The 14,150-nt window shown below is 37.0% G+C and overlaps 1 protein-coding gene and 1 long non-coding RNA gene across 2 annotated transcripts in view; one reads left to right on the top strand and one right to left on the bottom strand.

Moving 5' to 3' along the window:
- dph6 (diphthamine biosynthesis 6) overlaps positions 1-6,585 on the bottom strand; it is a 130,728-nt gene extending 124,143 nt beyond the window's left edge. Inside the window, exons 1-3 of the mRNA XM_079633030.1 lie at positions 6,360-6,585; positions 6,194-6,285; positions 5,619-5,812 (exon numbers count right to left, since the gene is read on the bottom strand). Coding sequence (XP_079489156.1) covers positions 5,619-5,812; positions 6,194-6,285; positions 6,360-6,382 — 309 coding nt within the window. The 5' untranslated portion in view covers positions 6,383-6,585. The remainder of the gene's footprint in view (positions 1-5,618; positions 5,813-6,193; positions 6,286-6,359) is intronic.
- A 2,876-nt stretch (positions 6,586-9,461) lies between these two features.
- Positions 9,462-13,416, top strand: LOC307009605. The gene is made up of 5 exons (XR_013800070.1): positions 9,462-9,672; positions 10,612-10,680; positions 10,794-10,931; positions 11,071-11,262; positions 12,719-13,416. It is a non-coding gene; the product is annotated as an uncharacterized lncRNA (long non-coding RNA).
- Positions 13,417-14,150: the final 734 nt, after the last annotated feature.

Raw genomic sequence — 14,150 nt, 5'->3', positions numbered from 1 at the left:
CACATTCATAATCATTATTTGTGCCGGTGCGCTTCAGCAAGCTTTACATGTGCGCTTGAGCGCTAGTTTATATTTGTAATGCTCATTAGTATTTCTCTGTAATGTAGCAATGTTCCTCTTTTCTCAGCGCTGCAACTCAGCCCATTCCCCAGTGCCCCACCCCAGTATATATAATTAATATCATAAACGTGTGACTAGCTGACTAGTGGCTTAAATGAACAACTAGTCGCTTTGTTTGGTTGGGTGTAGCTTTAGGCTTCCTCTGCTCTTTACACGTCTGACCAGGACTGTGTTTCCCGAAAGCATCGTTAGTTCTGTCGTTATCATCAGTTCAGCGAGTCGTGTTTCCCGAAACTATAGTTCTGACGAACACTGGCGATCCGCATCGCAGAGGTGTGTGTGTGTGTGTGTGTGTGTGTGTGTGTGTGTGTGTGTGTGTGTGAGCGACAGATCTCCTGTGGTTAGAAGAGTCTCTAGTGTTCATGACATGTGACTCAATAAATCCTGATCTTGAGCAGAATAAGCAAAGCTGACATTCAGTGCAATCTGTGTCTTTATTCACAACACACACTAATGTCCTTTACATCTTTAGTTTGTCTAGAGATGTAAAGTGTAGTTTTGAAGAGTGTGTGTGTGTGTGTGTGATCGAGCTCTAGTGTGTAAGAACGAGTCTATGAGTGAATCTGGAAATAAAGCAAAATAACTGAGAAGAATTTGGAATATTCCTCAGATAACGTGCGTAATTTATAGCAAAACATCCAGCGTTAACTCAATCTCAAACAGATTCATTAAAAGAACATCATTAACCAACGCGGTTGAACGACCAATTTGCAACAATACCGTTTCGGAAACAGTCGTGACTATAGTTGATTTCTCCAGCGATGCATCGCACTATAGTAGTGAAGCTGTATAGTAGTGAAGCTGTATAGTAGTGAAGCTGTATAGTAGTGAAGCTGTATAGTAGTAGTGAAGCTGTATAGTAGTGAAGCTGTATAGTAGTGAAGCTGTATAGTAGTGAAGCTGTATATTAGTGAAGCTGTATAGTAGTAGTGAAGCTGTATAGTAGTAGTGAAGCTGTATAGTAGTAATGAAGCTGTATAGTAGTAATGAAGCTGTATAGTAGTAATGAAGCTGTATAGTAGTGAAGCTGTATAGTAGTGAAGCTGTATAGTAGTGAAGCTGTATAGTAGTGAAGCTGTATAGTAGTGAAGCTGTATAGTAGAAGCTGTATAGTAGTGAAGCTGTATAGTAGTGAAGCTGTATAGTAGTGAAGCTGTATAGTAGTAGTGAAGCTGTATAGTAGTGAAGCTGTATAGTAGTGAAGCTGTATAGTAGTGAAGCTGTATAGTAGTAGTGAAGCTGTATAGTAGTAGTGAAGCTGTATAGTAGTGAAGCTGTATAGTAGAAGCTGTATAGTAGTGAAGCTGTATAGTAGTGAAGCTGTATAGTAGTAGTGAAGCTGTATAGTAGTGAAGCTGTATAGTAGTAGTGAAGCTGTATAGTAGTGAAGCTGTATAGTAGTAGTGAAGCTGTATAGTAGTGAAGCTGTATAGTAGTAGTGAAGCTGTATAGTAGTGAAGCTGTATAGTAGAAGCTGTATAGTAGTGAAGCTGTATAGTAGAAGCTGTATAGTAGTGAAGCTGTATAGTAGTGAAGCTGTATAGTAGTAGTGAAGCTGTATAGTAGTAGTGAAGCTGTATAGTAGTGAAGCTGTATAGTAGTAGTGAAGCTGTATAGTAGTGAAGCTGTATAGTAGTAGTGAAGCTGTATAGTAGTGAAGCTGTATAGTAGAAGCTGTATAGTAGTGAAGCTGTATAGTAGAAGCTGTATAGTAGTGAAGCTGTATAGTAGAAGCTGTATAGTAGTGAAGCTGTATAGTAGTGAAGCTGTATAGTAGAAGCTGTATAGTAGTGAAGCTGTATAGTAGTAGTGAAGCTGTATAGTAGAAGCTGTATAGTAGAAGCTGTATAGTAGTGAAGCTGTATAGTAGTGAAGCTGTATAGTAGTGAAGCTGTATAGTAGAAGCTGTATAGTAGTGAAGCTGTATAGTAGTGAAGCTGTATAGTAGAAGCTGTATAGTAGTGAAGCTGTATAGTAGTGAAGCTGTATAGTAGTGAAGCTGTATAGTAGTAGTGAAGCTGTATAGTAGTGAAGCTGTATAGTAGAAGCTGTATAGTAGTGAAGCTGTATAGTAGTGAAGCTGTATAGTAGTGAAGCTGTATAGTAGTAGTGAAGCTGTATAGTAGTAGTGAAGCTGTATAGTAGTGAAGCTGTATAGTAGAAGCTGTATAGTAGTGAAGCTGTATAGTAGTGAAGCTGTATAGTGAAGCTGTATAGTAGTGAAGCTGTATAGTAGTGAAGCTGTATAGTAGAAGCTGTATAGTAGTGAAGCTGTATAGTAGTGAAGCTGTATAGTAGTGAAGCTGTATAGTAGTAGTGAAGCTGTATAGTAGTAGTGAAGCTGTATAGTAGAAGCTGTATAGTAGTGAAGCTGTATAGTAGTGAAGCTGTATAGTAGTGAAGCTGTATAGTAGTAGTGAAGCTGTATAGTAGTAGTGAAGCTGTATAGTAGTGAAGCTGTATAGTAGTAGTGAAGCTGTATAGTAGTGAAGCTGTATAGTAGTAGTGAAGCTGTATAGTAGTGAAGCTGTATAGTAGAAGCTGTATAGTAGTGAAGCTGTATAGTAGAAGCTGTATAGTAGTGAAGCTGTATAGTAGTGAAGCTGTATAGTAGTAGTGAAGCTGTATAGTAGTAGTGAAGCTGTATAGTAGTGAAGCTGTATAGTAGTAGTGAAGCTGTATAGTAGTGAAGCTGTATAGTAGTAGTGAAGCTGTATAGTAGTAGTGAAGCTGTATAGTAGTGAAGCTGTATAGTAGAAGCTGTATAGTAGTGAAGCTGTATAGTAGAAGCTGTATAGTAGAAGCTGTATAGTAGTGAAGCTGTATAGTAGTAGTGAAGCTGTATAGTAGTAGTGAAGCTGTATAGTAGTGAAGCTGTATAGTAGTGAAGCTGTATAGTAGTAGTGAAGCTGTATAGTAGAAGCTGTATAGTAGTAGTGAAGCTGTATAGTAGAAGCTGTATAGTAGTAGTGAAGCTGTATAGTAGTAGTGAAGCTGTATAGTAGAAGCTGTATAGTAGTAGTGAAGCTGTATAGTAGTGAAGCTGTATAGTAGAAGCTGTATAGTAGTGAAGCTGTATAGTAGTGAAGCTGTATAGTAGAAGCTGTATAGTAGTGAAGCTGTATAGTAGTGAAGCTGTATAGTAGTGAAGCTGTATAGTAGTGAAGCTGTATAGTAGAAGCTGTATAGTAGTGAAGATGTATAGAAGTGAAGCTGTATAGAAGTGAAGCTGTATAGTAGAAGCTGTATAGTAGAAGCTGTATAGTAGAAGCTGTATAGTAGAAGCTGTATAGTAGAAGCTGTATAGTAGAAGCTGTATAGTAGTGAAGCTGTATAGTAGTGAAGCTGTATAGTAGAAGCTGTATAGTAGTGAAGCTGTATAGAAGTGAAGCTGTATAGAAGTGAAGCTGTATAGTAGTGAAGCTGTATAGAAGTGAAGCTGTATAGTAGTGAAGCTGTATAGAAGTGAAGCTGTATAGAAGTGAAGCTGTATAGTAGTGAAGCTGTATAGAAGTGAAGCTGTATAGTAGTGAAGCTGTATAGTAGAAGCTGTATAGTAGTGAAGCTGTATAGTAGTGAAGCTGTATAGTAGTGAAGCTGTATAGTAGAAGCTGTATAGTAGTGAAGCTGTATAGTAGTGAAGCTGTATAGTAGTGAAGCTGTATAGTAGTGAAGCTGTATAGTAGAAGCTGTATAGTAGAAGCTGTATAGTAGAAGCTGTATAGTAGAAGCTGTATAGTAGAAGCTGTATAGTAGTGAAGCTGTATAGTAGTGAAGCTGTATAGTAGTGAAGCTGTATAGTAGTGAAGCTGTATAGTAGAAGCTGTATAGTAGTGAAGCTGTATAGTAGTGAAGCTGTATAGAAGTGAAGCTGTATAGTAGTGAAGCTGTATAGTAGTGAAGCTGTATAGAAGTGAAGCTGTATAGAAGTGAAGCTGTATAGTAGTGAAGCTGTATAGTAGAAGCTGTATAGTAGTGAAGCTGTATAGTAGTGAAGCTGTATAGAAGTGAAGCTGTATAGAAGTGAAGCTGTATAGTAGTGAAGCTGTATAGTAGTGAAGCTGTATAGTAGTGAAGCTGTATAGTAGTGAAGCTGTATAGTAGTGAAGCTGTATAGTAGTGAAGCTGTATAGAAGTGAAGCTGTATAGTAGTGAAGCTGTATAGTAGTAGTGAAGCTGTATAGTAGAAGCTGTATAGTAGTGAAGCTGTATAGTAGTGAAGCTGTATAGTAGTGAAGCTGTATAGAAGTGAAGCTGTATAGAAGTGAAGCTGTATAGTAGAAGCTGTATAGTAGAAGCTGTATAGTAGAAGCTGTATAGTAGAAGCTGTATAGTAGAAGCTGTATAGTAGAAGCTGTATAGTAGTGAAGCTGTATAGTAGTGAAGCTGTATAGTAGAAGCTGTATAGTAGTGAAGCTGTATAGAAGTGAAGCTGTATAGAAGTGAAGCTGTATAGTAGTGAAGCTGTATAGAAGTGAAGCTGTATAGTAGTGAAGCTGTATAGAAGTGAAGCTGTATAGAAGTGAAGCTGTATAGTAGTGAAGCTGTATAGAAGTGAAGCTGTATAGTAGTGAAGCTGTATAGTAGAAGCTGTATAGTAGTGAAGCTGTATAGTAGTGAAGCTGTATAGTAGTGAAGCTGTATAGTAGAAGCTGTATAGTAGTGAAGCTGTATAGTAGTGAAGCTGTATAGTAGTGAAGCTGTATAGTAGTGAAGCTGTATAGTAGAAGCTGTATAGTAGAAGCTGTATAGTAGAAGCTGTATAGTAGAAGCTGTATAGTAGAAGCTGTATAGTAGTGAAGCTGTATAGTAGTGAAGCTGTATAGTAGTGAAGCTGTATAGTAGTGAAGCTGTATAGTAGAAGCTGTATAGTAGTGAAGCTGTATAGTAGTGAAGCTGTATAGAAGTGAAGCTGTATAGTAGTGAAGCTGTATAGTAGTGAAGCTGTATAGAAGTGAAGCTGTATAGAAGTGAAGCTGTATAGTAGTGAAGCTGTATAGTAGAAGCTGTATAGTAGTGAAGCTGTATAGTAGTGAAGCTGTATAGAAGTGAAGCTGTATAGAAGTGAAGCTGTATAGTAGTGAAGCTGTATAGTAGTGAAGCTGTATAGTAGTGAAGCTGTATAGTAGTGAAGCTGTATAGTAGAAGCTGTATAGTAGTGAAGCTGTATAGTAGTGAAGCTGTATAGAAGTGAAGCTGTATAGAAGTGAAGCTGTATAGAAGTGAAGCTGTATAGAAGTGAAGCTGTATAGTAGTGAAGCTGTATAGTAGAAGCTGTATAGTAGTGAAGCTGTATAGTAGTGAAGCTGTATAGAAGTGAAGCTGTATAGTAGTGAAGCTGTATAGTAGTGAAGCTGTATAGTAGTGAAGCTGTATAGTAGTGAAGCTGTACAGTAGTGAAGCTGTATAGTAGTGCAGGACGAGTTGCGGCGGCGTCCGGGAACCACACTAGCACTCGTTCAGCTCGCAGCGCTCCTGCAGAAGCGGAGGACGTGTACCTGCACGAGTTTGAGCAGCTGATAGAGATCCTCCACCTCGTCTCCTTCGGTCTGGCTGTACTCTCTGCCGGTCTGCAGACTCGAGCCCTGGATAGTGTGCCTGTACAGCGGCAGATCCATGGCCTCCGCCAGCAGATCCACGGCCTGGTGACCCACGGTCTGGTACATGTAGCTGTCCAGCTCATCCGACACGGCTGGACAACAACACAGGCATTACTGACCACACACACACACACATATACACACACATGCATGAACATTCAACATTTGAGGTGGGTAAGATTTTAAAGCTTCTGAAAGAGTCTCTTCTGCTCACCAAGACTGTGTTTATTTAATTACAAATACAGTAAAACAGTGAAATATTATTATAGTGTATATCAGCTGTTTTCTATCTGAATATATAGTAAAGTGTAATTTATTCCTGTGATCAAAGCTGAATTTTCAGCATCACTACTCCAGTCTTCAGTGTCACATGATCCTTATATCCTAATGTAAAAACTGTTACTGTTTATTAGTTAACATGTTGCTGTGTCTGTGGAGATTTGAATGGGGGAAAGTCATTATTGAGATCTTACCGTGAGCAGGAGGCCTGAGGTTGGCCAGGGCCACTATAGTGTGACCAGCAGACACACACTGCATCATGTTATAACAGCTGTCTTTGCCGCCACTGCAACACACACACACAGATTTACACCATCATATTCACGTCGCGTTGTAATCGCAGCGTCGTGTTAACGTTACCTGATCAACGCAACAACTCTCATGATGTTTATTTCACAGATGATGTGTTTATCGCTGCAGACAGACCGAAAGTCAAGAGCAGTGACTGCAACATGTGTTGATCATCACACACACACACACGTGTTTCTGCCGCTCGACTGTAAACACTGGCGCTTCTTCCGGGTGCCTGAAGGACCCCTGAGGAGGCTGTCTGGGGATCTGCCTGAGCGAAATGCTCTGAGTGACCGCCGCCGAGCGAACCTTTCTGCTAAATAACATCTGCATAAAGAACATATTCTGCTTAAATATCCGCTATATGGAATGGAAACAACATAAGAAAACAATTTTGACACGTAAAATGTAATTTTGAGACAACGTCGAAACTATGACATAGGCTACTAAAGTAATTATTATGAGTTAAATTCGAAATTATGGCATACAATTTGTAATTTCGACTTTTAGCTCTCTCATAACTATTCTTTTTTAACATCATATTCGACGTGATCTCGTCATTTTGACTTCTTTGAATCTCATAAATATGACATACTATTAGTATGTCAATTTGGACTTTATCTCATAATTTAGATTTTTGTTATGAAGACTCTAAAAAACTCTTTAAAAGAGTTTTTATGTCATAGAGATTTACCAATACTGTGATGCTGCTGCTTACAGAAAACAACAGAGTCAATCATAACTTTATTCATTCATATGATGACCCTTTTTATTAATGATTTTCGATCAAAAACTAGAGCTCTGTTCTTTATTATTTTGAGATAATAGGCTGTATGTGTGGTGGCCATTTATGGATTGACGGTATTGTATTGATACAATTTTTGTGAATAAAACTGAATAAAATAAGTTGTCTATAAGGCATTGGGAAGAGTCTGGTGTTTCAAGTGTGCATTATAAAAGATTGATTGACCAGTTTGGGAATGGGATGTGACCATCGAGACTTACAGATTCCAAAGATAAATAAATGATCCAAATGCACATAAATATCAAACCACAGAGGTCAAATATAGCACTGGCCCTTCTGTACATGTACGTGAGAACACAGTCTCAGTGTTAGTGGTTGGCCGTGATGCTGTGGAGTCTGGATGTTCTCACAGGTGATGTTTTCCTCGGAGGGAGAATCTCACACACACACACACACACACACACACACACACACACACACACACACACACACACACACACCTTTCATGCTGCGTTTGCTGTGTGTTGTTGTTGTGTTTCCTCACCTCGTGCCCCGGAGCCGGCCAAAGGCAACGCCTTCTGTCTGAATACACACAATTGAAAGAGACATCTTCCCTGCCCTCTGCTACTGTACGCTGGTTATTTATTTATTTATTCTGAAACCAGCGCAATTAACACGAGACTGGGTTTGTCCAGAAATACCCAGTGAACAGCATTCATCGTTTGTTCAGACAGAACGTGTCTTAACGTTCCCATGTTTGGGTCCGGCTTATTTTGGGGAACGTTATTCTCTCTTTGTTCTTTTTTAGCCAAAAACTAATGTTCATTTCTGTTTTATTGAATTGTTTTTCATCTGATTGTATATTCTCATCAACACTCATTTAGATTAATTGACTCAAAAGTAAATGAACCACCTCATGATTTACACATAGTTGTTGTATCCTTCACTGATGTAATTAGCAATAGAAACACTTGAACATCAGATCCTTTTTCTGTACAAAATGATAATAATAATACAAATAATAGTAAAGAAATCAAAGCTATAAAAAACACAAATTTCAAAGCTTTTGAAAATCACATGTAATATTATTAAATAGCTTATCACTTTCGCCCAATAGGTGGCGGTGTTGCCAAGTTGATGCTGTGTGGTCAGTGTGAGGTGACATGCAAAGTTTAGTTGCAATATGGCGAAGCGTTGGTTGATGTATTATTCGAGAACTGTTTGGTCAATCAAAAAGCTTTTAATAACTTTTAACGAATATGGCATAATTAGTATCATTGTTCTCGGTTTAACTCAAGGAATCTATCAAGACAAACTGATCATTAAAATAGCTATTAGCATTTTTTTATTTTCATCATGATTTCTGTCTCAGGCTTCTGGAGTACCTTCAGGGCATGGTTTCCCTGTTTCCAAGTTTCATAACATATGAGCGCATCCATGCATTCATAAAATACAGTATTTTTACGTCAAAATTCAAAAATGGCTGACGCCCAAAATGGCCGACGCGGAAAAAACGGGGATTGTTGGTCTCGGTGTCGCTGCACCGAACCAAAGGAGATTTTGGGCAAAACCTTCAGAAGTTATCAGCAAAAATAGCCATTCCCATATCTCCCGACCAGTAGGTGGCGCTGTGCTGAAACTCTGCAAGTAGCCTCAGGTCATGCTTGTGATGACATGTACCAAGTTTGGTATTATTACACCAAGCCGTTGTGGAGATATAGCCTCACGTCCATGTTGCCATGTTCTTCTTCAAATTCATTTGGACGTTATTATTATTTATTTCTTGAGCCAAGGAATCAGAGGATGAACACATCCCTTACGGTTCAAAAGTTTGTAACACTCTCAATATAATATTAGCGCTAATATTGAGAGTGTTATTAGCACAAATAAGAAGACGAAGAAGCTTGGCCCCAAATAACCCTTTAGACTTTTAATGTAGTTTATGTGTCTATGTGGTGTTATTAATCTGCTTTAACACACACCATGTGTAAGTTCATAAGTCGACAGCATTGCTGAGTATTTTCTCCCTTATATTGGCATCAGCCATTACATATTTAAAGCAGTAATATCCTATACTAAACCTAAACTAATCTTGATAAACTATATATCATTTGAAAGCTTACAATCTCTAGTTTACATATTTGGTGACTGATTTTTAAAATACATTACAGAGGAGCCGTAATTGATCAATTCGCAACAAGAATATGTTCATACTCCTAAGGCGAGTTCAGACCTTTGAATAGTGATGAACATGAAAAATCATGAAAGAATGGTAGAAACCTCAGTTTGTTTTCATGCCAAGAGTTCTAAAGATAGCATCCATTCAATTATTTTAGAAAAAAAGGTCTGAAAATGTTTTAAATATAAAGAAAACAATAATAGATTCAGCATTAGTGATGTGGCAGCGAGCTATAAAAAAACGTTGGGTTATTTGTTTAACCCAACCGTTGGGTTACACATATTGGGTCAATATGTTGGGTTATTTTTCAAAAATATTGGGTTATTTTTAAAATCGTTGGGTAATTTCTAGAAATAACCCGACTGTTGGGTTAAATAGCCATAGCGACGGTTCAAATTTTAACGGTCAAGTGTCAGACAGTCAACACAGAAGCTGCTGCTGCATCCTGATAATGAACGGTAAGTCATATCGTTTTTATTTATATATAACATTAAGTATTGTGTACTGAGATACTTGAATATAATTATTCTAAAACTAAATTTTATATTTTTAAAAAACGAAGTTCCCTTTAGGCCGTTTTAATGATCCCAGGAAAGTGAGATCGGTTGGAAATAAACTTAGCTATCTCCGTTAGCTCGCTAGCTGTAATAAAGTAACGTTAATTAATTAAAACATTATACTAGCGAAAACGTTAGTGATGTAACGTTACTACCAGTAAGTTACCTAATATAAACTAAGTAACGTTAGGTTTAAGTTAGTCTGAAATCACTAGCTAGCATTACGCCTGTTTTACTGTATTCGTGATAGCAAAGGTCTTATTAAAGGGACTTTAGTGATGGTCTGTCACAGCTGAAGCAGTGCTCCAGACTGGTAGCGTCCTTTTTTGTATAGGTGTGACTACAATTGTCACTAAATGCGGAACGAAAGAGCTCTATACTCATTAGAACCGTAGTGCGCGGACCATCACCTCGGCCCAGCGGCGCGAGCTCAGACATCGGTCACGCGACACCACAACAGCGCTGTGAGAAGCGTTTGAATTCGCTCAAATCTCCGAGATGAGAGGAAGATGAAAAAGTGCAGATATTCCCAACAACATTGAAGCTGAAATAATGAGAAACATTGTGCAACAAATAAACGATTAGTGCATGATTAGTTAAAAAAAGTTTGTTTTCCAATACACAGATTATTACCTTGATTTACAACACAAACTGCAACTATGGTATTTTGGCAGAAAAATATTCAAAATGCATGTTAATATGCATGCATGTGCATGTAACAGTATTAATACTGGATAGCTGAAGCATCCAATTATAGTATTATAAGTGTTTTTTTTTTCTTATGAAGTTTTGCCTTTTATTTAAATGTGTTTTACTAAATGTGTTATACTTTTGTTTTAGACAAATGGGCTAATTTGTGAAGCAGACTACAACAGTTGATCTTCTGCCATTTAATTGAAACCTTTCAAGGTGAGTAAGCAATTAAAATAAGTGATATATTAAAGGTTTTTTATTAACTTATTTTTAAAGACTAGTTTACTTATCTGAACATATTTATTTTTTTCTGCTTCATTCTAACACAGGAAGGAGTAAATGGAAGTTTTACGCTGCTGGATGACAATGGTTCTCAACTCTGGTCCTGGACAGTGTACAGTAGTGCACATTTTGGATGTCTTCCTTATCTGGCACCGGTCTTGGTGTCCCTCTAATATAACAAGCTGGTAAGTTGAATAATGATTAGAGAGACCAAATGTGCAGTGCTGGGGCTACTACATATACAGGTACAGTTAATTACTTATGTTTGCTTGTTTTTTCAACTGTCTTCCCTCATTTTAATACAATATGTTTTAATTTCTGTAGAGTCTGAGCTGGCTGATGACTGACAATGATTGAGTGGCAAAAGAAAGCAAGAAGTCCTCACAGCCAAGTCGAGGAGTTCGTGAGACACACACCACCTCAACAAACTGCAGTGCGTGGAATTGATCCTCTGGAACAAAAACTATCGAAGAAATCATTCGAGAACATCCCAGACTTCACCGTTTTCTTGGAATGGTAAGTTTAATGATATATTCAGTATAGCGGGTTTGCGCGTGACGTCACCATCGAGTGACTGCGGTTATACCCACTGAGTGGCAGAATGACTGCCGCAAAAACACCAATAAAATGGTAAAGAGCTTTTCAATTTGTTTGTACAACTAGATAAATCTGAGGTATATTTTTACAGACTGCCGAAAGCTAGTGGGAAGTTCTGATCATTTTACTATGTCTATAATCTATTTAAAATGTTACATGTCAATAGCCAAATTCACCAAACACATTCAATGTTGATCACATTAAGAATAAGAAAAAAATTGCAATGCTAGGAAGAGGCCAAATTATGAGAAACAGAAATGATTGATTAATTTATCTGCGTCTTCAGCCAATGCAGTCTGTTAGTTTACCTCACCTCCCAATTTGAGTCGTTCATTCATCCCATGAAATCCTCATAAACTGATTTTTGCAGTCTGTAGTACCGGATATAGAATTGAATAGTTCACGTTTCGAGTCTATCGACTTCAGGTTCAAATCATTTCAACACATGACAGCCACATAAACTGAAGCTATGCAGTCGGCACCGGATACAGTGTTGATTAGTTCATCTCTCTGGTTTGAGTCGTTCAGTTTTGTCACGTAACTGTGTTGTTATTAGACTATATAATATATATATCTTTAGCAAAGGGATTTTGGCATTGCCAACTCTTTAGTACCACATTAACATGAAAAGAACCATCATAACAGAAATTCTTAAATGATCAATTTAAAAAAAATTAAAAAGCTATAATTTGATACCAAAAGCGCAGCATGATACTGTAAAAAAACGGACCACTGGTAAATGCTTGTTTATAAGAAAGTTTGGGAATTATTAACTCATTTATGTGTCCAGCACTGTCACATGACAAAAGAACGAAAGACTCGGATCAGACCCAAAGACTCGAGAGATGAACTAATCATTTCTCTTTCCAGTACAGAACTTAAAGGATGTTGCGCATGTGCGGTCAAAATGAACAAAGAATTTTATCAACCAACGCGAGTGCTTTGTGTAAAAAATCATAATCGCTGCGTTCACACTCTTGTCGTCTGCTCTCGCATTAACACAACACGTATGCGTTGAGGTGCTCTCGTGAACATGCGTTTGAGTTTAATATTTTGTATACTGTAATGATGTCTTCGCTACCTTACTGGGGCTTAAAAGTGATAGTTGCAAAAATCTCTCAGACTCATCAAAAAGCTCTTATGTTCCGAAGATGAACAAAAGTCTTGAACGGTTTGGAACGATATGAGGGCGAGTAATTAATGACAGAATTAAAAATTTTGGGTGAACTAACTCTTTAACACCAGGTGTAATGACTAATTAGAGTGACCATAATTTAATTCAATACAGCACTGCTTTAATGTAACTTTTTCATAATTTAACACTGTTGATGTTGTCACAGTGCATGCCCAACTGAACTTTATTTATTCTTTTAAGGTTGGAACTAACATGGTGCCTATCTGAAGTTCTGAACCGTGAGACAAGCCCGGATCCACATGAGTGCTGCTTGGGGACAAAGAGAACTCGCAAGTTTTGATCATATTCAGTGTGGAAGCAGACAGTTGAGCAGAAGACTTTATTTCAACCAATGGATGCGTTTCAAAAATGTTTTACATATATGACATAAACAATTTCAAGACCTCTGCACCCATTTGGTTGTTTTTGTAGCATTCAAACTTTAATATATTCAGAGTAGTTCCTTCAACACATTGCTGCCTCATTAAGAACTTTGATCATCATCATCATTAGGTCCTGTAGTCAACATATGTATTTGTAGTTTTATTACTTAAGGTATGTTTACAACAACACATCTATGCATTCAGTGTACAGAATAAAGTTGTGATTAGGATTTAATGTTATTCATTTGTGTATTCTGTCCATATTTGTATAGGAATTTAATGTATAGTTCTTGTGCTGTATATATATATATATTATGTATGTTTTGAATGTGTTTGTACATATTTGCATAGGTTTTTAATTTATTATGCGTGTTGTATGTACACTTGTATTTTGAATTTATGTACACAATATATTTACATTAAATGCTAGACTCCCCAATATATATAGTGTGTCATTTATAAATATATTTGTTGAAACATATGTATTTTTTTATACAAATAAACAATCTGTATTTGAAAACAATGGATTTTATTAATTAAAATAAGGTCATAAATAAAAAATAAATATTTAACTCAACTGTTGGGTTATTTGTAACCCAACTGGTGTTTAACCCAATGCATTGGGTTAAAATAACCCACAGTTGGGAAGGTGCTATACTAACCCACAGTTGGGTTATTCGTTGGGTTATTTTTAACCCAACATTTTTAAGTGAGTATAATGCACATACGTGATCTTTTGTGTTTCTTAGAGGTTGAATTCATTTCTAAATCTGCCAAACTTCCAACACTACTTCTGAATAGGATGTCTACTTCATAAATTGTATGAAAATTGTAAAAATAATGGTTCAGAAACCACATATGGAGATGGAGGAGCCCTTATATGGGCAGTAATGTCCACTAGTGGAGAAGTGTGGTACTGCGCCCAAACTAAATCTCACTGAACGCTCATTTTTTAAAATATCAACTTAAACTTTGAAACACACACTTGTTCAGATTTTTGGCTTTGATTTATTTCCATTTTTAGAGTCCACCAGGTTTTGAAAATGTATATTTTATATAAAATATGAATAATTAAATGTTAAACATTGCACATTTTCATAAACTCAAACCTCTATAACTTTTTTTCTGTTTAACTTTCTTAATTTATTTCACTTCTACAAAAATCAAGTGAAAGTGCCAAGTGTCTTCTAAAAACAAGACCAATCTTACATCTATATTCCAAAGCATTCTTGAATTACAACCATTTAAGT

The sequence above is a fragment of the Phoxinus phoxinus genome (genome assembly GCF_949152265.1).
Source record: "Phoxinus phoxinus genome assembly, chromosome: 13".
In the NCBI taxonomy this organism is placed as follows: domain Eukaryota; kingdom Metazoa; phylum Chordata; class Actinopteri; order Cypriniformes; family Leuciscidae; genus Phoxinus; species Phoxinus phoxinus.
This window is presented reverse-complemented; position numbering and strand designations above follow the sequence as displayed.